The sequence below is a fragment of the Phacochoerus africanus genome, chromosome 6, assembly GCF_016906955.1.
Source record: "Phacochoerus africanus isolate WHEZ1 chromosome 6, ROS_Pafr_v1, whole genome shotgun sequence".
Lineage (NCBI taxonomy): Eukaryota > Metazoa > Chordata > Mammalia > Artiodactyla > Suidae > Phacochoerus > Phacochoerus africanus.
The window spans coordinates 120394449-120421861 of record NC_062549.1 but is presented as its reverse complement, the minus strand read 5'-3'; the positions used below and the strand labels follow the sequence as shown (position 1 = coordinate 120421861).

The following is a 27413-nucleotide window of genomic DNA, read 5'->3' as shown; positions in this document are numbered from 1 at the left end:
TCCATAGTGGCTGTACCAATTTACATTCCCACCAACAGTGAAGGAGAGTTCCTTTTTCTCCACACCCTCTCCAGCATTTGTTATCTGTTGACTTGTTAATGATGGCCATTCTGACTGGTTGAGGTGCTATCTCATTATAGTTTTGATTTGCAGTTCTCTAATAATTATTGATGTTGAGCATTTTTTTCATGTGCCTGTTGGCCTCTGCATATCTTCTTTTGAGAAATGTCTGCTCATTTTTCGATTTTTTTTTCCATTGAGTTGTTTAAGTTTTTTATAGTTTAGAGATTAAACCCTTCTTGGTTGCATTATTTGAAATTATTTTCTCCAGTTCTGTAAGTTGTCTTTTTTCGTTTTGTTTTGTTTTGTCTTTTCTAGGGCCGCTCCCACGGCATATGGACGTTCCCAGGCTAGGGGTCTAATCGGAGCTGTAGCTGCTGGCCTACGCCAGAGCCACAGCAATGCAGAATCCAAGCCGCATCTATGACCTACACCACAGCTCAGGGCAATGCTGGATCCTTAACCCACTGAGCGAGGCCATGGATTGAACCTGCCACCTCATGGTTCCTAGTCGGATTCGTTAACCACTGCGCCACGACGCAAACTCCTAAGTTGTCTTTTTTATGGTTTCCTTTGCTGTGCAAAAGTTTGTAAGTTTGATTAGGTCCAATTGGTTTATTTTTGTTTTTATTTCTGTTGCCATGGGAGACTGACCTAAGAAAACACTTGTAGAGGTGATGTCAGAGAATGTTTTGCCTGTATTCTCTTCTAGGAATTTTATGGTGTCTCATCTTACATGTAAGGCTTTAAGCCACTTTGAGTTTATTTTTGTGAATGGCGTGAGGATGTGTTCTAGTTTCACTGATTTACATGCAGCTGTCCAGTTGTCCCATGGAAGAGACTGTCTTTTACCCATGTTATATTTTTGCCTCCTTTGTCAAAGATTAATTGCCCATAGGTGTCTGGGTTTATTTCTGGGTTCTCTATTCTGTTCCATTGGTCTGTATGCCTGTTTTGGTACCAGCACTACACTGTCTTGATTACTATAGTTTTGTAATATTGTCTGAAGCCTGTGAGTTATGCTTCCTGCTTGGTTTTTTTTTCCCCTGAGGATTGTTTTGGCAACTATGGGTCTTTTATGGTTCCATATAAATTATTTTTGCATTTTACATTTAAGTTTATCATCCACTTTGAGTTAATCTTTATGAATGGTGTAATGTCTGTGTTTATCAGTTTTGCATATGGGTGTCCTGTTGTTCCAGCCTACTTATTGAAAAGATTATCCTATAGGCATTATATTGCCTTTCATCCTTTGTCAAAGATCAGTTGACTATATTTGTGTGAGTCTATTTCTGGGCTCCCTATTCTGTTCTATTGATCTATTTGTCTGTTCTTTAGCTGACACTACACCACAATTCTGTAGCTTTAAGAAATATCTTAAAATTGGGAAATATCAATCCTCTGACTTTGCCCTTTTACAATATTGTATTGGTTATTCAATATTTGGTCTTTTACCTCTCCACATAAACTTTTGAATTAGTTTGTCAATACCTACAAGATAACTTTCTCAGGTTTTGATTGAGACTGGGTTGAATTTAAAGATCAAGTTGGAAAGAACTGGTATCTTAAAAAAATTGAGTTTTCCCCTCCAAGAACATAGAATCTCTCCAATTTACTTAGTTGTTCTTTGATTGTGTTCACTAGTTTTATATTTTTCTTCATAGAGATCATTATATATTTTGTTAGATTTAAGCCTAAGAATTTCTTTTTTTGGCTTTTAATGTAGGTGACAATGTGTTTCTAATTTCAAATTTTAATTGTTCATTGTTGGTATTAGGAAAACAACTGACTTCTGTATATTATGTATCTTACAACTTTGTCATAATTGCCTGTTATATCAGAAAGTTTTTATGTCAATATTCCAATTTTTTGTTAATATTTTTCAGATTTTCTATATAGAAATCATTTCTATGTAAACAAATAGTTTTATTTCTTCTTTTCCAATATGTTTAATCTTTTATTTCCTTTTCTTGTCTTATTACATTAGCGAGGACTTCCAACATGATATTAAAAAAGAGTGTTAAGAGTGGACATTCTTGCTTTGTTTTAGACTTTATCAGGCAGACTATTTTTATTTAGGCTTTTAAATATTTTGTGATTTAAAATAATGATTTATGTATTTGTAACCTTTTCAATTATGGTAAAAATGGTGAAGGGATTTACTTTTATAATAACCTGTGAAACTGTCTTCCAAAGTGGCTGTAAACTTTCTTCTAAATTACGCTTTAACTGCATCTGACAAATTTTGAAGTTTTCTTTTCATTATTACTCAGATCAAATATTTTTAAAATTTCTCTTGCAATTTATTCTCTGAACTATGGTTATTTTTAAATTTGTTGTTTAATTTCAGAAGTAAGTAAGAGAGAAACTGAGTTATAAACTGTAAGATCAGGGAGGCATTCAAGAGAATCTTAATTATACAGTGCATTGCAGGAATTTTTCCTTAGGTGAAGTAGGAAGCCACTGAGGGATTCTAAACAGGGGAGAAATATAGTCTAACAAATTAATAAGATCATTCTTGGAGTCACCTCATGGCTCAGTGGGTTAAGGATCTGGCACTGTCACTGCTGTGGCTCTGATTACAGCTGTGGCATAGTTAGATTCCCAGCCAAGAACATCCTTGTTTTGCAGGCATGGCCAAAAAAATAAAATCATTTTGGCTGTTGTGTTGGTAACGATCTTTATGGAGAACAGTTGGAAGTATAGTCCTCAGCCTTGGCTCTGCATTTTGAAATGACTTTGGATGCTTTAAAAATACTGATGCTACTTAAGCCCCCTGAACACACACACACACACACACACACCACACACACACACACACACACACTATTTAAGTGGTCTATAGCTTGTCTTATGTATTGGAATTTTTAAGCTTCTTTTGTGCTCATGATGATTCCAATGTCCATCAAAGGTTCAAAACTACTGAGTTTGAACATTCTGGATAAACTTTTAAAAGAAGTCAAAAATATTTTCTTATGAATTCTAATGGAATGCATAGTACGAGAAAAAAAGAAGAAGGAAAAAAAGTCAAGAAGGACCCAAACTTTTGGCTAGCCTAATTTCTGTTGATCTACAAGGTGAATTAGTGGTAATAGGTCTAAGTCAGCTGAGGTTCCTTTCATGTACCACATTCCCAAAGAACTAAGCACCACAGTGGTCTCTCATGTATGCCTTGACCTCTTCCATTAGCCTGTAGTCTCCTAGCCCTGCTTCAGATATTCCTTGTCAAGTCATCCTGTAATTTATACTCTTACCAACACAATTCTCCTTTTAAGAATTATCTTAGTTACAATTTAATATGAATTTATGTGGTTATTTGAAAAATGTCTACCTCCCCATGATTAGACTATGATGATAAAGCTCAAGAAAATTTGCTCATTATTGTACCTTTCATGCTCAGCTGTGCTTTGCACATTTAAAAACCTAATAAATATTTGTGAGAATAAACTATGTGTAAGAGTAGCTATTGCCACAAAATTTCAACACCATTGTGTTTTCCGTAGCCTTGTATCTATTACACTAGGGTCACCTTTGTGATATAAATGCTATTTGTGTTCACAAATACAGATATTGCTCAAAACAATAAATATTTTTGTGTAATAACAAAGCCCACTTTCTTATTCAAATCCTCTAAAATGTCATAGATGAGATCTGATACTCTTGCATGTAAAATATGACTTAATTCTTAAAATTCAATAAATTATACCATTAATCTCCTTATTACACTGCAATATACACAGAGAGTTTTAAAATTCTATTAGAAAACATAACCATGTTGCAAATATATATGTATATATGTATATGCATATATGTGTGTATAAGTATACAGATATATATATATAAATATACATGTTACATACATATATATATAAAACCTATCCTAAATTACAGTCTCTAAATTATAGATTGAAATTCAAAGTTTATGTTAAAGCTCACTGTAATTCTTTTTTTTTTTTTTTGTCTTTTTGCTATTTCTAGGGCCACTCCGTGTGGCATATGGAGGTTCCCAGGCTAGGGGTCCAATCGGAGCTGTAGCCACCGGCCTACGCCAGAGCCACAGCAACGCGGGATCCGAGCCGCGTCTGCAATCCACACCACAGCTCACGGCAACGCCGGATCCCCAACCCACTGAGCAAGGGCAGGGACCGAACCCACAACCTCACAGTTCCTAGTCGGATTCGTCAACCACTGCGCCACGACGGGAGCTCCTGTAATTCTTAATTATAGATAGTTCTTATAAACCCTAATGATGCCACAATTTCCAATCATATATAAAGAAACTAACTTAAATTAATGAAAACCACAAATAAAAACCTGATATATCCACACTTCAAGAATATCAGTCAAGATCATAAAAGTACTGAATATAAACTGAAAAAAAAAACCAGTACATGAAAATCATCCTGATAGTGACTTCTTAATGTCCTTATCAATAACCTCTTAACTGTGATTATTTCTAGGTTTTTAGTTTCACCCACTTCTCCTCACCACTGTTTTTCTATACTTTTCCCTTATGATTTTAAAATTAATAAATGAGGAGTTCCCGTCGTGGTGCAGTGGTTAACGAATCCGACTAGGAACCATGAGGTTGCGGGTTCGATCCCTGGCCTTGCTCAGTGGGATAAGGATCCGGCGTTGCTGTGAGCTGTGGTGTAGGTTGCAGACGCGGCTTAGATCCTGCATTGCTGTGGCTCTGGCGTAGGCCAGAGGCTACAGCTCCATTTGGACCCCTAGCCTGGGAACCTCCATATGCGGTAGGAGCGGGCCAAGAAATGGCAAAAAGACAATAAATAAATAAATAAATGTTAATACATGCATCCTAATGACTTACATGATTGTACACACATTACTGGACTCTACCTAAATACTTATAAAAGCTACGTTTTTTAACAGAAGATCTATGCCTGGGCACTATGTTCTGAAAGCAGAAATTGAGGAGGGCTGTTCACCCTTCCACTCTGGCACCCTGCCATTACTGGGTATTTGGCAGGCACCATGATTGAACTGATTTGAATAATCAAGAACAGAAAAAGGCTTGCCTACTTCTGTTTTTAGTAAACATGTATGACAACCACAATCACCTTACAGCACAAGATAAACCTGGAATGTGATAAAACGCTCAAAGATTTATTTATTATTTTTGAGTGAGTGTGTGTGTGTGTGTGTTTGTCATGTATGTGAGTGTGTGTGTGTGAGTGTGTGTGTGTTTGTCATGTATGTGCTCTGCGTGTGTTTCTGTAATAGTTACATGTTTTCAAACGTGGAGGTTTCTTTCCAAAGTGCACTTTAAAAACTGAGAACCCTAGCATTAACGCATCAAGCTGGACTGTGTCAAGTCCAACTAGTCTACGTGTTACATACTTATGAGGATGTAAACTATAAAACTTAGATTAAGGACTTTATTCATAGCCTAAATAGACTGTTAGGAAAATTGTGTAAATATACTATTTCTATGCATCATATTTAAAATGTACTCATTATATATAGACAAAAATAATAAATAACCAGAGGCATGCAATAATTTAGCATACCTAATTAATCACAGTTTGCATAGGTCACAAATACTATTTATTAGTATTAATATAGTCAAGATATCTTTCTGGAATTACTATATAATTTATAGAAATTTACTGAGAATACTATCTGTAGTGACCCTCAAAAAGAAGCAAATATTTTGGTAGAAGTGCTGAAGGAATAATCGATCCCCTAAAGTTTTCAAATGAGCAGAATAATCCTGAAGAAATATGAATTACAGGGCAAGTCTTATATTGCTAACAAATAAAAATAGACTTTCATTTTAATGGAATATCCCAACCCAAGGAATGATTCTCAGACTTCAATTAACGATACTGACTGGCTCAAACTGGTTACCCAATGCTTTTTAAATTATTTAATATACTTTATTCATATCTAATCACTTAACTATAATTAGATGTCAAAACTAGTAATTTATTTCTTTATAGTGAAAAAATTTCTTGTCCTTGTTTCATAGCCTATTAAAAGAAAAAAAATTCCTCAAACAGCTTTTTCATCCAAACTGTTTAAATTTCAACACAATTCTTAGCCCTGGGTGAGAAGTGTTTCAAGCAATATTCCCTCACAGAACATGAAATTATAAACAACATCTAAGGGGATGAAGGAAGAAATGAAATATGAAGGAAAAATATGACAATGACAAATATAACAGCAGTAAGTAATTTAACCTTATTGTAAATCATTTTTCTTCCCTATCTAAAAGAAAAAAAAAATTACTTTAAACTCTCCTGAGAGATAGAGGAAGATACTGGCAAGATAATTGGTTTGTAAACATAGCACAGATATTGACTAAAAGTATCACCACTGTGGTCCAATAACAAACACCCATTTCCACTAAAACTTGACGGGAGCTGATATTTTGGAAGAATTCTAAATAGAGTGACTGCTATTTCTTCTATTTGTTAGCCAAAGTAATGGCCCTTAAAATGGGAGAGAACTATAGGGCTAAAGTCAGGTTATATACTAAATTAACTAAATTTCTTAGGTGGCTCTTTGAAAGACATTAGCAAGACTTGACTTTAGACATCAAGAGTATTTTCATTTTGTTTAATTTTATTGGAGCATAATTGACTTACAATGTTGTATTAGCTTAGGTATACAGCAAAGCTAATACAACATTAGGTTATTACAAACTATTGAGTAGATTTTCATGTGCTACATAGTAGGTTCTTGTTAATTACCTGTTTTATACAGCAGATAGCATTTTTTTTTAATTTTTTTTTTAATTTTCCCACTGTACAGCAAGGGGATCAGGTTATCCTTACATGTATACATTACAATTGCATTTTTTTTCCCCACTCTTTGTTCTGTTGCAACATGAGTATCTAGACAAAGTTTTCAGTGTTATTCAGCAGGATCTCCTTGTAAATCTATTCTAAATTGTGTCTGATAAGCCCAAGCTCCCGATCCCTCCCACTCCCTCATCCCTTATGGCATCTCATTGACTCCTAAGAAAAACTTCTTTGTGGACTAGAAGAAAAATATTTATTCATTATTCAATGATTTATTAAATAAATACTGATTGACTAAATTTCAAAATAGAGACAACTCCTTAGATAGCCCCATGGATAAAAAACCTTACCAAGGATTTAAAATAACAGACCATAGAACACATTGCAATCAATATTTTCCAATAAATATCAGATATAATTTATATACTTTAGTAGACACATACTGATGATTCTTCATCCATCTATAAGAATAACTATCAAAAATTAATAAACTAAAATATCACAATGTTGTATTTTTATAGGTATCACATTGCGGTTAACTAGTGTCAAACCGAAGAGTAACATTATACTGTTTCATGATGCAGATGGTTTTTCAGTGGTTAGTCCACTCTTTAGCTATAAACCATAAAGCATAACAAATTAATGCTAATTGATTCAGTGGCAATGATACCAATACTTATGTTGGCTGCATACTTGTAATTTTACAATAACAACTGGTGATTTAATTCTTAATCATGCTTGTTTACTTGCATGAGTAATCTAGGAAATACGACTTACTCAATTTCAAGGAATAGTTCAGAAATTGGGAGACGTGAACCTCAGTAAATGTCCTACAGCCATGCTTATTAACAAAAGTGGAAGAGTTTCACAGTATTTTTAGTATTCATCTATCAGGGAAACTCACAAATTCATAATATATGGACCAAGCAATTCTTTGAAATTTATTTTAATTGGTTTACATCAAATTTGCTCTTAACGTAGTCAGTAAACTATGACCCATGGGACAAATCCAGCTGGCTGCTTATTTTCTATAAATAAAATGTTATTTAGAACACAGCCACAACGGTGCAACCACACCTGTTAGTTGACATATTTGTCTATGTGGCTTCATTTGCACTACAATAGGACAACTGAATAGTTTCAACAGAGACCATATGACCCAGAAAAGTTGAAAGTATTTACTATTCTGACTTCTATATAAAAAGTTTGCTTACTTCTACTTTAGACTGTCAAATTACCATGTTTTCTCAATCGAAGAAACAAATTCAGAAAATTAAATCTAACTAATAATCTTTACCAATTGTCAGAATGAGACAATTTTCCCCAAAAAACAGAATAGACAAAAACATTCCCAATGGATGGAATTTAGTATACATCATAAAAACTTGTAGAAATTATACACAAGAAAATGTATTAATTGTCTTTTAAGTGTAATGTGCTGATATATGAGAAATAAGAAATAGAAAAACTAAACTTCAATGTATATCTTCCAAAGAGAAGACTATTACAAAAAAAAATGAGCCATTATATTATAGTATGCATGGAATGAACTGAAATTAATTAGAATGAGCAATAAAAAATATAAGAACATAATTATAAACAATGAATTATCTATAAACTTATTATATTATTCTTAAATTGTAGAAAATGCCAAATATAATTACAAAATATGTATTCAAAACATGTAAACCACTAATTTTCCACTTATAAAAGCCTGATTCAAAAAGCAATTGACTTTATGGTTTACTTAAGCTTTGCAACTACATTAAAATATGATAGTATATACACAACAGCTTGTTAACAAGATTATCATAACATTAAAATCATAATGTGGCACTTCAATTATGGATACTTAAAATTAAAGCTAATCCTCACAGTACCAATTTTTATCTCCTAAATAATTTTAACTATTAGCTGCTCATTCAAAGTCTGTATCTAAAATGATAAGCTTTCTAGAGTAAGACTTAGCTCTGCACTTTTCTCTGGTAGGAAAAACAAAAGCTGTGTCCCTTTTTTTCTAGTCTTTAACACACAGTCTTTTGATGCTAAAGGAAACATGCTTTTTAACCTTGGTGAAGTGCTACTTACTTAGGTTGTTGCTAACGTTGTTTTAAATCAAAATATCCATTATATTAACAATATGTATTTTCTGTTTTGGTTTTATCATTCTAAATGTACTAAGTTGTCACAAAATAGCATTATGATATTAATTTTATTTTTCCTATAAATACTGCTTTTAAATAAACATTGTCTACTACATAGCAGGCTACAGGTTGAAAGCGCCAATGCTTAGATTAATTAATATGATCATATAAGCATTTATTATATAATTGAATTAACCCATATCTGACTTGTGCTGTTGTTTCACAAAATTTATAATGGATAAGTATGCAATCAATATTTCTCACATTCAAGATCTGATTAAAATTCAAAGTAGAGAAAAAGATGGTAAATCAACACAGTTCCTAATTCACATATGCCAACTGCAACCAAATCCATAAATACTCCACAAGTATTAATACTAAGCATATATTTGGTTTATTAAACACTAAGGAGGATTAATATAGGACATTTTATTATATCCCCTATGAATGGTGAAAATTAAGTTATCTTTGGCCCATCTGAAAATGAATGATAAATGTTGCTTTCACTCGTCCCTGGAATGAATGAAAGTAACATTCCTAATTTATGCAGTAAATAGGTAATACCACATATACGTGTGAGTGTGTATGCCTATGCATATTTGTACACATAAATGTGTAAAATGTGTGTACACATATACATTCATATTACACAAATTACATCAACTTAACTACATGGAATATAAAATCAAAGCAATTAATTACAATAATCTTTACGTAATTAATGATTTTCCTAATGTCTAATCTACTTTTTCTAAGCTACATTTCAACAATGTTTGAGTAGCTGTTTCACCATTTTCTAGAAAAAGCAAGAGTGTGCTTTTGTCTTTAGATTTTACAAAATTTGAAGATCTTCAGCCTGGTTGCCCTCTCCGTGTGTTCAATGACACAAACCATACCCACATGTGCTTGTGTGTATAGTGAAGTGTGTGCCTCTCTCCCACAGAAGTGATAAAGACAACATAATCTCCTCTGCATGAAAGAAAAGATACTCTTACCACCTGCTGATGGAGGTAGGGTGGGGAGGGAGCTTTCTAGAGATTTCTGCTGAGTCATTTAGTGAAAAAGAAGCCTAGTGAAATATAATTATGATAGGATGAAGAAATATAATGAAAACAGAAAGCTCACACATTGTTTCTGACTCTAATTTCATGGTCAAGCTTTGCCTGTAGTTAAAACACACACACAAACACACACTCATACACAAACATATGGACACTGATGATTATGAAAGTAATTTGTTTATTTTTTAAAGCTTTGAAAATAATGTTACTAATATTAAATTATATGTAATCATTAACATCCTTATATAACACATTCAGGCTTTTTAAAAATTTGTAGTTACTTTCCATACCATTTACCAACTTGCTGATTTTACTAGAATTGTTTAAATAACTTCTCATTTTATTTATATCTTCTTCAATGTCACTTCAAATTTTGTCATGCCTTATATTTGTTTTCGAAACAACTTATTTGATTCTCTACTCATAAATATTTAGGTTGCCTCCCCCTTCCTCTTTTTTTTTTAACTATTATGAAGAATTTAATTGAACCTCATTGTGATGACACTTTATAACAACTGTGTATGAAAAGCAAAGGGATGTCCAAATTTCAAGCTATCAAATGGCAAGATTTACTTGATTGGAATGGGGAAATTTATACAGAGATAGAAACAAATAGAGAGAGACAGAGTACACACACATACATACATTTATTCATATACATATATGTGCACACAAAAGCTTATCTACTAGAGTAAGATTAAGTAAGATAGTGATAATATATCTCATCTTCAAGTCTTATTCAGATGGATAAAATTACCCATAGAGACAGTCTTTTATTCCAGTTCATGCAGAAATACCAATTAAAGAAATAATAGTGCAATTTAACCACTATGCTTAGCCAGGGATACAAGATGGATTATAACTAAAACAATAAAACAATAAGCAATAAAATAATATCTAGGTACCAGGAGTAATGCATTCCTTAGACCACATGGCAAACAGCCTCAGTATCACTGGATATTAACAGAGGAGTGAAATCAAAGCTGTACTTTTTAGGCTAACACATCTAGAAGGGAAAAAACTAAAAAATCCCTCTTTCTAATGTCTTTGTAACTCTCTTCAGACCTCACTCTTTCAAGGAAAAGTTAACTTTTACATTCCTTCTACCTCTCAAAATCTACAAGTCTAAAGAAAAGATATAAACACATTAAAGGACTTTAACCTTTTGATTTAAATATTTAGAATGTACTGTACCTCTCAAAATTATTTTCGTAGTTTACATAGTTATACTTTCAGTTTTAACCCTGTAAACACAGCTGGGTTTATGGTACACCTACTATTACTATTACACACACCAGAAAAAAAGCCAGGAACATAAATTATGCAACTCAACATCACCATCTAGTGGCAGAATTCCTAACACGTGACAAAGCCATGCAAAAGGGAATAGACTTCAGAGATTTAATCGCCCTGGTAGTTCATCTCCGTAATAATAATCTAAAATGTAACAGCTCTCACTGAATATATGCTTATCTCTACAAATAAAATACTTACTCCTAACGATCAATGTTTGTACGTCAAAATGTAATTTATATTCTCACCACAGAGGTATATCCATAGTTCTCACCAATCCATACTGTCAAAAAGCTTCATATAGTTCTTCACATTTTTTTCCTTAATGAATTATATTCTATATGTACCTTTTCATTCAGATTTCAGCACTCCATTTTCTCAAGTTATTCAACTCTAGTACCTTCCAATTTCATATATTTACTACACATGGCCCACTACTGACTCTGGAACTGACAAGAGGGCAAAGAGACAATGTTTTTTAAAAGTCCCACTTTCCCCCTTGATGTTTAGAATTTATTACAGGGGTTAAGCAGATGCAAAATATAATATAGAAAGAAAATCGCTCGGGCATGATAAGAGGGTAGAATTGGTAGAGATAAGGAAAAAATAAGATGAGAAGAAATTGAGAAGTTCACCTATAAATTTGCCATTGTCATACTATAGACTGGTTTCGCCTAGAGAGGATACACTTTTTTGTCCTGTCCTTAAAATTTTTTGTCATCATTTTCATAAATCCTGTACAGTAGTTCCACAAAGTTAGACAAAAAAACACCTCTCTGGTATTCTACATTCGAAAACTACATTTAAGTTTTCCATAAATATGGATGACATTGTAATTCCTTTGAAATAAGCACTATATACCATTAAGTGAATATGATATATATAAATAATACACTGTATCTTCATTTTCTTATTATTTCATAAATTGCAAAGCATTCTCTCCTATACTATTGTTGCTCTTCATATCAATCCTATCAAGTTTTTAATTCTATCTGACAAAAAATAAAAGTAAAAATATTTATCTAAAATCACAGTTGGAGTCTAAAATTTGACTCATTTTTTGGCACTTATCCTAGTATTCATATCGTACTTTATTCCTTCCATTTTCTATTTCTTACTTCATTATTTTCTAATCATTCATAATATGCTCCCATTAGAAAGAACAGAAAATTACAAGCCTGAAAATGGTGTAAGCCCATCACCCAGATACGATAGCTATTTTCCTATATTTAATTCCCATCTTTTTTTCTCTGTATCCTTTATATTCAGTAGAGATTATATTCTACACACAATTTTTCTTCCTAGTATTTTTAAACATTATAACATGGGGGATTACTGTCACTAACTACACTGTGTTAAAGGTCATTGTAACATCCAGATATAGTTAAATATGCCACAACTTACCACTATGTATACATATTTATAATACATCATGTATATATAATTCTGTATTCTAGAATCCTATTTTTTCTTCATTTCTAAATTTGTTTCCTTAATAGTAGACAACTAGACTCTGTTCAACTTGTTCACTGTTATATTCTATAGTATAATAAACAATTTCATGTTGTCCATAATTTCTACATCTTAGGCATCGTATTTTAGGAAGTTAACTTAATATGAAAGGGGTATGTTTGTCTCAAGGTTCTTAGTACATATTGATACGACTTTTCCCTTACATGCAGCAGTAATTCCAACTCCTCTTGAGCTCTCAGAGTGAGACAACGGCTATCTTTCAATCCCATTTCCAGCACTCAAAAATCTCCCTGCTGAATTGCGATCATGTCAATAACCGAGAAATCAGTTCATTTTTATGGAATTTATATATTGTTTGTCATTAGTGCTGAATAGAAAACATTCCCTAATGTTTTTCCCAGTCATACTTTGCCAACTAACCACTGAACTCCTAAATCTTTTTGAATATCCTATACACATGACAATACACAACAGCGATGTTGCCTTTAAATTTTGTGATTTTTTTCCCCATGTACAGAAGCTATTTTAATGCCATCAAAGCTTAGCGATTTTTTCAACTGCTTTTTAGCTTATTAGCTCTTTCCCCATCCAAACCTTAGAGTCACTTCCATAGTCTATTGGACTTTGGCTGCCTCCGTTATTTCTCACTCTTTAACATCCATGAGATATTAGCATCTGTGAGATGAAAATAAAAGGTGACTTTTTTTTTCCAAACAGCAAAACAATTGCTTCATACCATTTGTCGAGTGATTCAACAAGCCCTGGGTGACAGGTATTCTAATATAACTATATCACAGAATCATCATAGAATCTATCAACTGCAACCATCAACTGGTTGTAGGTAATAAATAGAGAAGCTCATGAGCATCCATCTTTATCTTAAATCTGACCACATTACTAAATTTTTTTACAAGTTTCCATTTTTTTTTAATTTTTTTAAATTTCCCCAATACATTATTTTTGTTCTACTGTAGAGCATGGTGACCCAGTTACACATATATATATATGTAGAGTGTTTTTGTTGTTAATTCTATAGATAGCTCTACATATAAGTCATGTTTTTAGAGAAAACATTTTGTCACTTTGTCTCCTTCACATGAAGTCATACTTGTTAATTTTGGTTTTACATCCATTACTGTACTACGAATACACATTTCACTCTTCAGTTCATAAGAGGGAGTATGTATGTGATGTGTACTTGTGATGTGTGTGAAGGTGGGTTAGCCTTATCCAGACTCTCCATTGGTGAGAATTACATCACTCAAGATGGGTGAGTGCCATGTTAGCAACTTTTCAAAAACATCCCTCTGGGGTGATGCTCTCCACACCAAAGCCACTAACCACATGCAACGAACCTGCATTTAAGTGAATAAAAATTTAAGTAAAAGTAAACGCACGGGTATCCAGCACAGTTCAGTAACCACACAAGGCCAGTGGCTATCATGATAACGAGCACAGGCGCACAGCCTTTCTCCTAGAGACAGGCTTCCACTTCAGTTTGCAGAAAGTTCTACTGCTCTAGAGGCCTCCATCTAGAACACAGGACGAGAACGCTCTTCTCAGGCACATCACACTTCCAACTCACTCTGTTAAATCCCCAAATATGTTTCCCTCTGACGCACATTTTCCTAAACTCATTATTTTCTTAGGCTTCTAATTCATTTCTACTTCAGTGTACTATCCTCAGAAATCATATGCTTTCCCATGGCTATGAGTACCAGAATACTTCTTAAGTCCCAGACTCAACTCCTAGCCTTTTCCCTGAGTTGTAAAATTCTATTTTTCCTTTGCCTACTGCAAATTTACACATGAGTTTTTCATAGTCATCTCAAATTCATCTGAAAACCAAACTCTATTTCCTTTCTTTTTTCTCTCTCCCTATCTCAATTAATGCATATCCAAAAAGTCAAAAACATTGAGTTTAAACTCTTATGGTGCTGTACATCAGTTACATAACAAAAAAACTGGAAGAGAAAGCAGTGATCCCCTTGATAAATATCTTTATCAATTAATCAACAAATAATTAAGTTCCTACTATATGCTGTTACTATGATAAGGCTAAGAATGCAAAGGAGAGCAAAACAGCAAATCCCTTACCCTTAGGATACACAAATAAATTAGACTTTATTCTAAAAACCTAAGAAAACTTTAAAAGGTTTTAAACAGAGCAACAGAGATTGAATCGAGTTTATGATGTATTAGGCTATTAAGTCACAATGTCTCATCAGATCTTCATTCTAAATATTTTTAAATTTCTCAAACACACTCCCTCTGTTGACCTCTACACCATTCTACCTTTATCTTAGTGGGGTCATGGATTTCTCAAGCTCTCTCATTCCCCCTACTGCACCCTCCACTCTGCTGACAAAACAAAATTCATTTTTTCTCTTCCCGAGTATGAGTTTAAAACCTAACCAAATGCTTGCTGTATTTGGCCAGCACATTGCAGAGTAAGCTGTAACTCCTGTTGTTTTTTTATATACAAGCCACAGGTCCTCACATCTGGGATCAGGGAGAAGCACAGGAGGGTCTAAAATGACTCCTGAGCTGGAATACTGATGAAAGAGTGGGTTCAAGACTGCATGGCAAAGACTGGCCACCAAGAAGGATTGTATTAGGTGACAGGGAAGTGAGCAAGGACAGAGACCTATATTTTTTGTTCTAAGCTCACAGAAGTGGTAGAACCTTGGTAAACAAGTATATATACCTAACTTGGAGACAGGGCCCAAACACAGCAGCCACAAAATGTCAGTCCTAAGATTGAGCCCAGTTATGCTCCTACTTCTCCGGGCTAGACACACTGTGGAGAGGGCATCACTGTGGGCACCCAGAGCCACCTGAGGGCTGCTGCAGAGGTTAGGCCAGTGAGAAAAAAGGAAGCTCCCATAGCCAAGCTATGCCATGCCCATGGACCAAGAGAAAAAATGTCATGGAATTCTGGGGAGCAGCAAAAAGACTCAAGTACCCGGGCTCTGAGTCTCCACAGCAAGCATTTGATTTTTGAATCTGTCTCCCCCACTGGGCCATTAGCTCCTTGAGGGCAGCGACTGTCTCATACTCAGATCTGTAACCACATTACCCTATATGTTATAGAAACTCAATAAATGTTTATTAAATAATTGGATGATTTCATCTATTCCCCCCATTTTACCTTAACAGAATTCTAAAAAGCTCTAAAATAATCATCATGGTTTTTATACTTATCCTGCCACTCTCTACAACTAGGCTCCCAAGACCAGTCTCCAAGCTAAGTGAAGTTTGTGGCAATTTATTCATACCTGTCTTCCACTGCCCGTGACATTCTGAGTTGTGAACAGTTCCTATCATCCCTGCCAACCTCATACTGCTCTATTTCTAACCAAGGATTCTTGACATATAAGAAGAGGTATTACTGGATAAAATAATTCTGCCTATGTGAGATTTGTGGGGAAACATATATTCAAATAAGCTTGAAAAATGATTTTACATCAGATGACTTTACTATTATTGAAATACATCTTGCACCTGCAGCCCAATGCCTTTGCTCAATACTCTTCCCTCTACTTGCAAAACTGGCACTGTTCGAAATCTGCATCAAATGTCATATCCTCTCCATGATTTTCTTTAATTTGACATCCTTCATATAAGGCAAAAAATGATCCTAGGTAAGAGAACAACTAATTTTTGCCCCTTGATGCATTCTCCTCTTATTCTATTAGTCACATAACATTATAAGTTTTTATTTATATGCTTCCAATAATTTCACATATAAGAATGAGATCCTACTACATTTTTTAAAAGCAAAAGATAATTTTTTTTAAGTGCTAGACCTATAGTCTATTAAATTGTTGAATGCTTTTGGTAACTAGATTATTTAATTGTATTTAGTGAATCTAAACATTAAAAATATGTGTGTGTGTCAAATATGAAGCCTATGTAAACAAAGTACATTACACAGCCATACAATTAAATGCTGATTTAAATTATCTAAACTACTGCTTTATCTCATAGCATGGTGGTTAAGAGGTTACTCCAATCAGGTACTTATTTTTCTCATTAGTTCATCTCTATTTTTTTAAAAGCAGAATATCCTGGTATTTTCTAAAATGGCAAGCATTACAAAATTTGGCAGAATATAATAATCTCATCACATGCAGTTCTCCCATAATTCAATTTGTTTTTCTCTTGACGACAAATTTTCTATACATGTCCTATACGTGTTCGCTGTATTTCCCTCACTCACACCCACTTTCATTCACATTGCCCCTTTGCATTCTTTCTATGTTTTTGGCCTTCAGTTCTTTTATTCAAAGCTTCAGAGCTGGCATTCTCTTTGTCCTTCTGCGTGTCCGTGTGTTTACATCAAACTGAATTGATATAAAAATACAGAGAATAACTGTACATTTCTCAATAAATATTGATGTGTATGCTTAATATATTCAAAATTATTATAATATGCATGTACAAAAATGATGTTTTCAATTTACACCTGTGGGAGTTTTAGCTAGAGGATAAAGAAGACACTGAAAAAATAGAAGTTCAGTCATAACTTCTGCACTGGTTTCTTCCACAATATATTTTACTCTTTATTTTAAATTTACTCCTATTTTTAATAACTTTAACTTTCTGAGAATGCCTGATTGCATTTTATATAGTTACAAATTCTCTATTGTGGACTCAGTTTTATTTTTCCCCTCTTTTATTTTTTTTTATTAGTAAAGACATTAACAATAAAATAGGCTCACTTGCTCCAGCTGGTAATTTCTCAGTTCTAGTAATATATTATTCCTCTTTTTGTGACATCATAATCATCTATATAGAAGTACCATGTATCTTTGTGTAGAAGCTACTGTTTCCATTAAATTTAATTACCTCCCCCTGTGGTTTTAAATAGAAGTGGCTTCAAAATGAGGGCAGCTTCTATTAAATTTAATTACTTTCCCCTGCTGCTTGCGTGGTAAAAGGGAGGTCACTAAATGAGAGCAGCTTCTAGACTAAAGTATATGGTAACTGTGTGCCAGCAATAACAAAACTGTGCCCAAACTACCCTTCTAGGGAGCTTCATAGGTTTATCCTTTCTTGTATTTTAAAATTTTTCAACCTTGGTTTAAGCCCCTAAAAAAATGAGCACTGAAAGAAGATATATTTTAAAAATCAATTTTGGTTTCATAGGCTAAATAAAGGTGAATATACTTTCTCTATGCAAACATATTAGAAATTATCACACTCAAAGGTTCAAGCTCAGAACTTTTAAGATTAATATCATTTGTTGTCGTTTCTCCAGCTGTAAGGATGATGAGTTTTATTCTTCACACATTCCTAACTGTCTAGTAAAAAGCCTTCTTTGATTCTGATCAGCTGGATTTAAAGACTGCTTTGTAAAAGTTATTAAAAAGGTATTAAGTTTGGAGAGATTTCAAAGAAAAATTCAGAAAGAGTAATGTTAAAGTGAAAACAGAAAAAACCACCAGGTTCATTAGAGACTGCTGTATTTGAAAAAAAGTTAATCCATATGCTTTATAACAGCATCAAAATGTATATCAGTTTTAAAATACTATGGTATAATCCTATGAATATGAAATTTTAAATACCTTTTCTTAAATTAAATATTAATTAGGAGAAAATACTACTCAGCTAAATCACCGTTGTACCATTTATTTTTTATACAGGCAGAATGTAGATGAACAATATTTCCATTCAATCACACAGTTTAGTATAAATATAAAACAGGACACCCCTTAAGCATTTTAAGTAACAAATTAAACATTTACATTTTTTACTGTGCACTGAGGCTTAACATTTATGCAGCTTCAAAACCAAAGTACAGCCTCAAGGGAAGTCTCTCCACTGACAAATTAATACCTTAGAGAACAGAGCTGAATGGTGGCAATGAACTCATTTGTCCCCCCAATAATGAAGAATGACTTTTTCTTTACCACATCTGTGACTGTTGCTATGGTGACCCAGACTTACCTCATTGCCTCTCGGAGAGCTCCCCGCTCACCAAGAGTCGTGTGCTTGCTGTCATCAAAATTATTCTCCAGCTTCTCGCAATGCTGAAACATATTAGAAAAATGCATTAATCCTCCAACACCCTGAGACAAAATTATAGCTACACACTTACGTAAAAATATAATTGATTATATTGATTATGAACTCGAAAGATACGCACACCACTTTAACTGGGTAGGACTCATTAAAATTGACGGTGTGAATGCAACGGTAACAAAATAAGAACATCTCATGATACAGCTGTCACAGAAGTCTTTTTATCAATTTTACAAAATTGGGTAGATGGAAGAAATGAATATTATATAAAAGTAGTAAAACTTCCAAAGTTTTGAGGTTTAAAAATTAATTCTCTAAAATAATCTCAAGTATAGAGAAGTCAATTTGAATTCAAAAGAAAGTCATTAAAGTAAGTTTGAAATCACAATATGATAAATATCTAGCTCTTAAAAAATTAGTATCTACTTACATGGAAAGAAAAGTCCAAGTATAATACAATAACAAAAGTTCAAATGCTTTGTAATCAAAATTTTATAAGATCTTTTACATATCAATTATATATACATGTATAATATTCACAAATATATATGTGTATATATATTTGAAAATAAATAAGTCCAATCATTAAAGTTAGTGGTATTATATCAGGCTCCTAGCATTACTGGCCTGAATTTTCTAAAACGTTTTTCTTTTTTTTTTGTACAATTTTAATAATATTTTTATATGTAAAACCTAATCTTATAGGACCCTAATAAGTTATTAGAACATAATATATAGGATTAAATTTTTAAAGATGTATCCATATGAATCTTGTCACATTAGATTTCATGTATAATTTAGTGGTATTGAGGTAATGAAGTAATTGGATTTAGCATTTTAGTTAATTTAACAGAAAAACTAAGTAATAAAAATTTAAACATTAATGTGCTTATTTTAAATTATAAATAATTATGCTGGATTTTACAAAACTATGGAATTTAGATTAGTAATTTCCAATGTATAAGAGTTCATTGATTTAAAACCTAATGAGATCTTAAACCCACTATCTTACCTTGATATTTTTAGATTAGCCAAGTTAAGGCAAAGATCCTTTACCACATAGTTACATGTTTTTACAATGAAAATTCTGAAAATTAGCAAAATGTATCTAAAATAATTTGAATTACAAATAAAAGCCCTTTTCTGGTTAGGTAAGTTGCAACTATCTCCTGCTTTGTATCCTGTCATTTCACTTTTTAATAGTATCTTTCATAAAGAGTATTTCTTTTACTTTTAATGAGGTCCAATTTATAATTGCTTAAATTTATGGTAAGTGCTTTCTCTGTCCTGTTTAAGAAATCTTTGATTTCCTCACAGTTAAAATATATTTCTTCAATTTTTTCCACAAAGCTTTATTATTTTGCATTTCATTTAGATGTATAATCCATCTGGGATTGATATTTGTACATGGTGCATAGCAGGAAATCTAACCACACAGATAAGCAATGAAATCAGTACTATTTATTGAAATATTATTCAATATTATTCAATAATACTATCTGTTGAAATACTATTCAATACTATTCAGTATCATTTCCCCACTTTAATTCAATGTTCCCATAAAGTAAGATCCAGTATACATGGGGTCAGTTTCTGGAGTTCATATTGGCCAAATGCTCAATTTTGTATATATATATATATGCCAGTATCACATTGTTTTAATTACTTATATCTATAAAGAGCTCCTATAAGTAAATATGAAAAAATAAACAGATAACGCAATGAAAAATGGGCAAAAGATTTATATAAACACTATGTAACAGAAACTATATAAGTAGCTAATTTTTAAAAAGCATACTCAACATCATTAGTCATGAAAAAGATGCAAATTTAAACAATGACTATCACTACACACTTTGAAAAATGTCTAAACTGAAAGAGACAGATGATAGAAAAGTAGTTTTTTAGTATAAAAAGCAACAAGCATTGCTGGTGGAACTGTAAATTGTTACAATCTCTTTGTAAAGCTTTTGGGGAGCACTATCAAAAGCTGAACATTCATGTCTAGGAATACACCCAGAACAAATATACATTATGTTTGCCTAAAGTCATATGCAAGAATGTTAATAGTAACACTATTCAAAATATCCCCAAACTGAAAACAAGTCAAATGCACATAAAGATGGACTATAAAAGTCATGTTATATTAAACAATGGAAAATACATAGCAATGAGAATGAACAAACTACTGCTATGTCGAGGAACATGGAGGCGTCTCACAGACATATTACTAAATAAATGAAGTGACACACAAAAGAGCACATACCAAAATTATTCCACTTTCATGAGGTTCAAAAAATAAGCAAAGCTACAGTGAATAATCTAACAATGAAAATGAGAAAACAGTTCTATTTATAAGAACATAAAAAGAGTAAAATACATCTGAATAAGTTTAGCAAAAGAAGCATAAGACTTGTTCTTGAAAAGTAGAAAACATTGTGAAAAATTTTAAAGATCAAAATAAATGAAAGACATCCCATGTTCATGGATTAGAAGAATGTTGTTAAGATAGTATTACTCCCTAAATTAATCTAAATATTCTATGCAATTCCTGTCAAAATCCCAGCTGATCTTTTTTTCAGAAGACTGTCATAAGCTGATCCTAAAATTCATATGAAAATACAAAGGACCTAGAATATCTAAAATCTTCTTAAAAACAGAAGAGCAAAGTTAAAGGACCAATACGTCCCGATTTCAAAACTGACTATAAACCTACAGTACTCAAAACATATATCTGCACAAACATATATGCACAAATGTTCATAGCAGCATTATTCATTACGACAAAATGAAAAAATTCAATAAAATGACAAATGGATAAACAAATATGGTATACCCATACAATGGTATACTATTCAGACATAAAATAGATAAGTTCTTATACAAGCTACAACATGATGAGCCTTGAAAACATTTTGCTAAGTGAAAAAGCCAGATACAAAAGGTCATGTTGTACGAATCCATTCACATGAAATGTCCAGTACAGCCATACGATGGAGACAGAAAGGAGATTAGTGAGTGGTTGCCAGGATCTGGAAAGAGGGAAGGAATACCTGCTACCTGCTAATGGTAATGGGGTTTCTTCTGGGGGACATTAAAGTGTTCTGAAATCAGAGACCAACGTACAATACTGTGAATATGCTAAATTGTATACTTTTAAAGGGAGTGAACTTTATGGTATGTGAATAGATTGTAATAAAGCTGTCATTTTAAAAGTAGACAAAACTAAACAAAATGTTGGAAATCAGTGCACAGCGACTACAGGAGGCACAAAAGAATCTTCTAGGGCACTGTTTAATTCATTTTGTGAAAAAATCATGGGCCTGAATATTTAATATCCATTTATGTTTCCATATGTATTACTGCAATAAAAAGTTTTTAGAATTCTGGTGAAGAAATCATAATGTGATAACGTATCTCTATAGTTAAAGAAAACAAAGTATCTAATACAGTAAATTAGCTACCACAGCTAATAATAATAAAATAACATTTTATTATTTACTACAATTCTGTGCTAAAGATCCAGTCCCAGGAACTGTTGATACTTCATTAACTAAATTATGAACTCTTCTCTCTATGTGAATAGTCATCCTTTAGGATGACATTTATATGACTATAATCGCAAAGATGAATAACTACACTATTTGAATCAGATGGCCTTTGAAGAATATTTTTCTAGTACTTCTGAGATAATAATTACACTTATTTGGAATCTAGGCCTCTAAAGTAGAAAGAAGCATTTTCCATTCTTCTGCCTATATTGGCAGTCAGGAAAAAAAAAAAAGGAGAGGTTAACAAATATAAATTTTACACTGTACAGATTATACTGCCTTTCAAATATGTCTATGAAAATAATAATACTTTTAAGAATTTCCCTGCTCATAGATTTTTACACCATTTTTATAACAGTGAAATATCAGAAGGGGGATTGTAAATGGTTTAAGAAAGAACTTTAAATTTGAAGGATATTATGCATTCATTACAAATGATGTTTAGTTAGGTTTTTCTTTTTTCTTTTTCCTTTTTTTTTTTTTTTTTTTTTTATAACTGTACTTAACAGCATAATGAAGTTCGTGGGTTAGGGGGAGAATCGGAGTTGCAGCTGAGGCCTGTGCCCCAGCCACCACAGCCACAGCAACACTGGATCCAAGCCACATCTGCAAGCTATGTGGCAGTTGTGGTGGATCCTTAACCCACCAAGTGAGGCCAGGGATCGAACCTTCATCCTCACAGAGACAATGTTGGGTCCTTAACTCCTTGGGCCACAAAAGGAACTCCTAGGTAGATTTTTAATAAGCCAAGGTTTGTATAATACTGTGTAATTTTTTTATGACACTATAAAATTGAATAAGTTGTATGATATGAATACAATTATGGAAAATGAAAAAGCAAAGCTAAAAAAAGACTAGAAACCAAAGAGCAACTCAGATATTCTCAGAATGCTGAATAAACAAAGGTTTCTTTTTTACTTATAGTTTTCAATATTTTCCAAATTTCAATCATGGGTTTATATTCCTTTTTGACTACAAGATAAAAAATCAAATATTTTGGGAAATATTTGTATATTCTACATTGAATATGATATTTTTGTAAAATATAAAAAAACAAAATAATTGCTAGAAATTAAAGGAATTTAATATAAGACAGGGCTTCACTTTTCTAATCTTCATTTTTTCTGTTAAGTATATACTTTACTAGTTAAGATTTCTGTTTCCTCTGATTATTTGACAATGAGTTCATGAAAATTTTCATATATCACATTGTCACAAAAAATTTCCACCCACCATATGTTGTTTACTTCTGCACATCCAAAAAGATATATAAGGATGTATACAAAGCAGTAAATGAAAATAAGGCCATGTTGGAGTTCCCATCGAGGCTCAGTGGTTAACGAATCTGACTAGGAACCATGAGGTTACAGGTTCCATCCCTGGCCTTGCTCAGTGGGTTAAGGATCTGGCATTTGCCATGAGCTGTGGTGTAGGTTGCAGACGTGGCTCGGATCCCGTGTGGCTGTGGCTCTGGTGTAGGCCAGTGGCTACAGCTCCAATTAGACCCCTAGCCTGGGAACCCCCATATGCCATGGGAGCGGCCCTAGAAAAGGCAAAAAGACAAAATAAAATAAAATAAGGCCATGTAATAAAATCAGTTACATATATTTGCTATAGTCAACCTACAGTATAACTTAATGTGAACAATTGCTGCTCAAATAATGCCACTTGGACTAGACAAATATATGAAAAGACCCAAATGTAACTACTAGGTATATAATATTTGGAATGTACTACTTGTAACCTTCATATATTTAAACAATAATACATGACTAGTATCTCTTAATGATTCTAAACAGACTTCACAATATAATCTTAAAGTTGCATAATATGCCACTGTGTCTTTATGTTGTTATTTATTCAGCTAATTCCTTTAAGATTTGTTTGCTTGCTTGCTAATGCTACTATAAACATGAAATAGGAATAAATGGCTGAAAATAAAATAAAATCTTAAAAAGTATTAAGAAAGAAAAAATAAATATCCATTGACTGGGATTATCCAACTAATTCTCCATCTAACCCAAACTGTTATCATCTAAAATACATTCAAAGTTGTGACTACAGGTCAATACTCAAATTCAGTGTTTCTGATTCTAAATCTCATTCTTTTTGTTCCCAAAATTAACCATTAATGGAAAACAATGTATGCTTCTCTATGATCTTATATATACATTCTTCCAGTTTTGCCATAAACCCAACCCATCAATTTAGATGAATAACTGCTAAGTCTTACATTTAAATCTTAAATTGGAAAAGCGTTTAATAATTACTGATTCTTGATACAGAAAACAGCACCTATCGCTCCCCCACAGAAGGTCTGTAAATCAGATGTGGGAATGGATATTTCTATTTAATTGTTATGGGCATATTTTTAACTAATCTTCAATTTTGGATATAAACACATACACACACATATATATACATATAAATGTCTTTGCTAAATGGATTCATTTAATAAAAATAAATCTGGGAGTTCCCGTCGTAGCGCAGTGGTTAACGAATCCGACTAGGAACCATGAGGTTGTGGGTTCGGTCCCTGCCCTTGCTCAGTGGGTTAAGGATCCGGCGTTGCCGTGAGCTGTGGTGTAGGTTGCAGACGCGGCTTGGATCCTGCGTTGCTGTGGCTCTGGTGTAGGCCGGTGGCTACAGCTCAGATTCAACCCCTAGCCTGGGAACCTCCATATGCCGCGGGAGCGGCCCAAGAAATAGCAACAACAACAACAACAACAACAACAAAAGACAAAAATAAATAAATAAATAAATAAATAAATAAATAAATCTGTACCTTGACAAGGTATTTTTGTTTTGTATAGTTGGTTTTCAAGAAAATCTTAGAAACTGAGTTTAGCAATAGGGATTAACAATATCAAATAATGCTATGTTAGAATCTTTTTTTTTTTTTTTCTTTTTTGGCCACCCCACAGCATATTGAGTTCCCAGGCCAGGGATCAGATTCGAGCCACAGCTGCAACCTGAGCCACAGCTGCAGCAATGCTGGAGCCTTAACCCACTGTGCCGGGCCAGGGATCAAACCTGTGTCCCAGGGCTCCCAAGACACCGCTGATCCCATTGAGCCACAGCAGACACTCCAGAATCTATTTAAAAATAATTGTCTTGAGTTAAGGTACTCTCTTTAAGATTCGCATGCTATAGGAAAAGAGGGATTTAATCACTAAAACCAATGGAAGAGTCTGAAAAGAGCACTACTGTAATTAAGAGAAACTTAAGATTTCAGTTTAGCCATTTAAAGTAACTCCCTAGACCAGAGCAAAAATGCCCCCAGCAAAACAAATGCAGAGATAACAAATATTTGAGGCAGCCTGCTACAACCATGTGACACAGCAGCTTAGAATCAAAAGCAAACACAGATGGAGTCCACAAAAACTTGTTGTCATCCCAATATCCATTTCTGAAGTCCCTTGGAAAAAAACTGTATAATAAAATATAAATAGAAAAAATAAAGAAATAAGCATTTATGGGAGTTCCCATTTTGGTTCAGTGGGTTACAAACCCAACTGGTATCCATGAGGAGGCAGGTTTGATCCCTGGTCCCATTCAGTGAATTAAGGATCCAGCATTACTGTGAGCTGTGGTGTAGGTCACAGACCCAGCTCAGATCTGGCCTTGCTGTGGCTCAGATTCAACCCCAGCCTTGGAACTTCCATAATGCTGCAGGTGCATCCCTAAAAAGGAAAAAAAAATTAAATAAAAAATAAGCACTTATTATTTCTTATAATTTATAAATCACTTCAAAACAACAAATGTCTATCTGATCAAATTTTGGTAAATGTCGATTTACAGTAAATCCATGTATAGACACTCTTAAAAACAACCTATGAGAAAAACTTTACTTTTTCAGATTTATATTTTTAAAAATTATACAGACGGTTTCAGAAGCTCAAATGTATTCACATGGTGCTACAAAAAAAAATGCATTTGCCTCCTTTTCTATACAGTAAATTGAGAGCACAAAGAAAAAATGATATACTTTTTTGTGGTTTCTTTCTTTTGATCCTGAAATCCCTCTTACCTTCCTCCACTTTGCAACCCACAATGTAGTTGTCAACTTTATTTTGACCTCCTGTGCTGCAGATAAACAAGTTCATTAAAAACGCTCAAGAAGAAACAAATCAAAATTATTGGATTATACCTTTTTAAAAGACCTATCCTTAGCATAAACAGTAAGGTAGAAAGACTTATTTTTTGTCTAGTTTTTCCATCCACAGAGACTGGAGATAAAAGCATTCTTTTGAAAGGAGAGAGAGAGAAGTTGGACACAGAAGTCTGAAGTAGCCCCACTGAGCTCGCTGTGGCTCCAGGAACTGAGAACAGCCAAAGATCTCAGAGCTGGCTGACAGAGAAAGTGTTTCAGAGTACCTGAGGGCATTTCTTCATTTTATTAATAAGAAACCTCAAATTTAGTAGTGATTTTACCTGGAAGTGGTTAAAATGGCATAAAATGAAGTGGAATGGCAAAATGAGTATTAAGTTTAGTAACAGAAAAGGAAAATGCTCCATGTTTCATACTCTCAGAATCTGCCCAAAGTTATTGTGCCAAAGAACACTGGAGGGAATAAGTCCTATACACATTTAAAATAGTCTAATTGTTACCTTCACCAAAAATACTTTTGTCCGGAAGAAATCAAAGGCAAAAGTTTATTTTCGAGAACAATATATGAAAGTACCAAAGAACAGATACATGGATTAAACTGTAATGCAGACAAATGTTAGTCTTTTACCGGAATGAGATAAACATCTCAAGCAACTAACATCTTTATCAGCTCACCTTCTCCATAAATAAAATTAAGCATCAGATCTACTGGATGTCATGTTCACCATCAATAACCTTTCCCTACCATCAGGGACAACTGTAGGTAAAGTGGAACCAATGTCTTCCTATCAAAGTCCATTCTCAGCCTAGTTCACAAATACACAACAGAAAAAAATTACAGACTTATTTTTAAGTAAGAAATAACAATATATTGTTCATTCTAGGGGATTCTATATGTTGGCGTAGGACTATCCCAGAATACACCC

The 27413-nt window shown here is 33.3% G+C and overlaps 1 protein-coding gene across 2 annotated transcripts in view; it reads right to left on the bottom strand.

The window, feature by feature from the left end:
* The window catches only part of DPYD (dihydropyrimidine dehydrogenase), a 787163-nt gene that overhangs the window by 653294 nt on the left and 106456 nt on the right, over positions 1–27413 (bottom strand). For both annotated transcript variants that reach the window (XM_047785224.1, XM_047785223.1), the window contains exon 3: positions 18751–18833. In XM_047785224.1, the coding sequence (XP_047641180.1) occupies positions 18751–18833 (83 nt within the window). The remainder of the gene's footprint in view (positions 1–18750; positions 18834–27413) is intronic.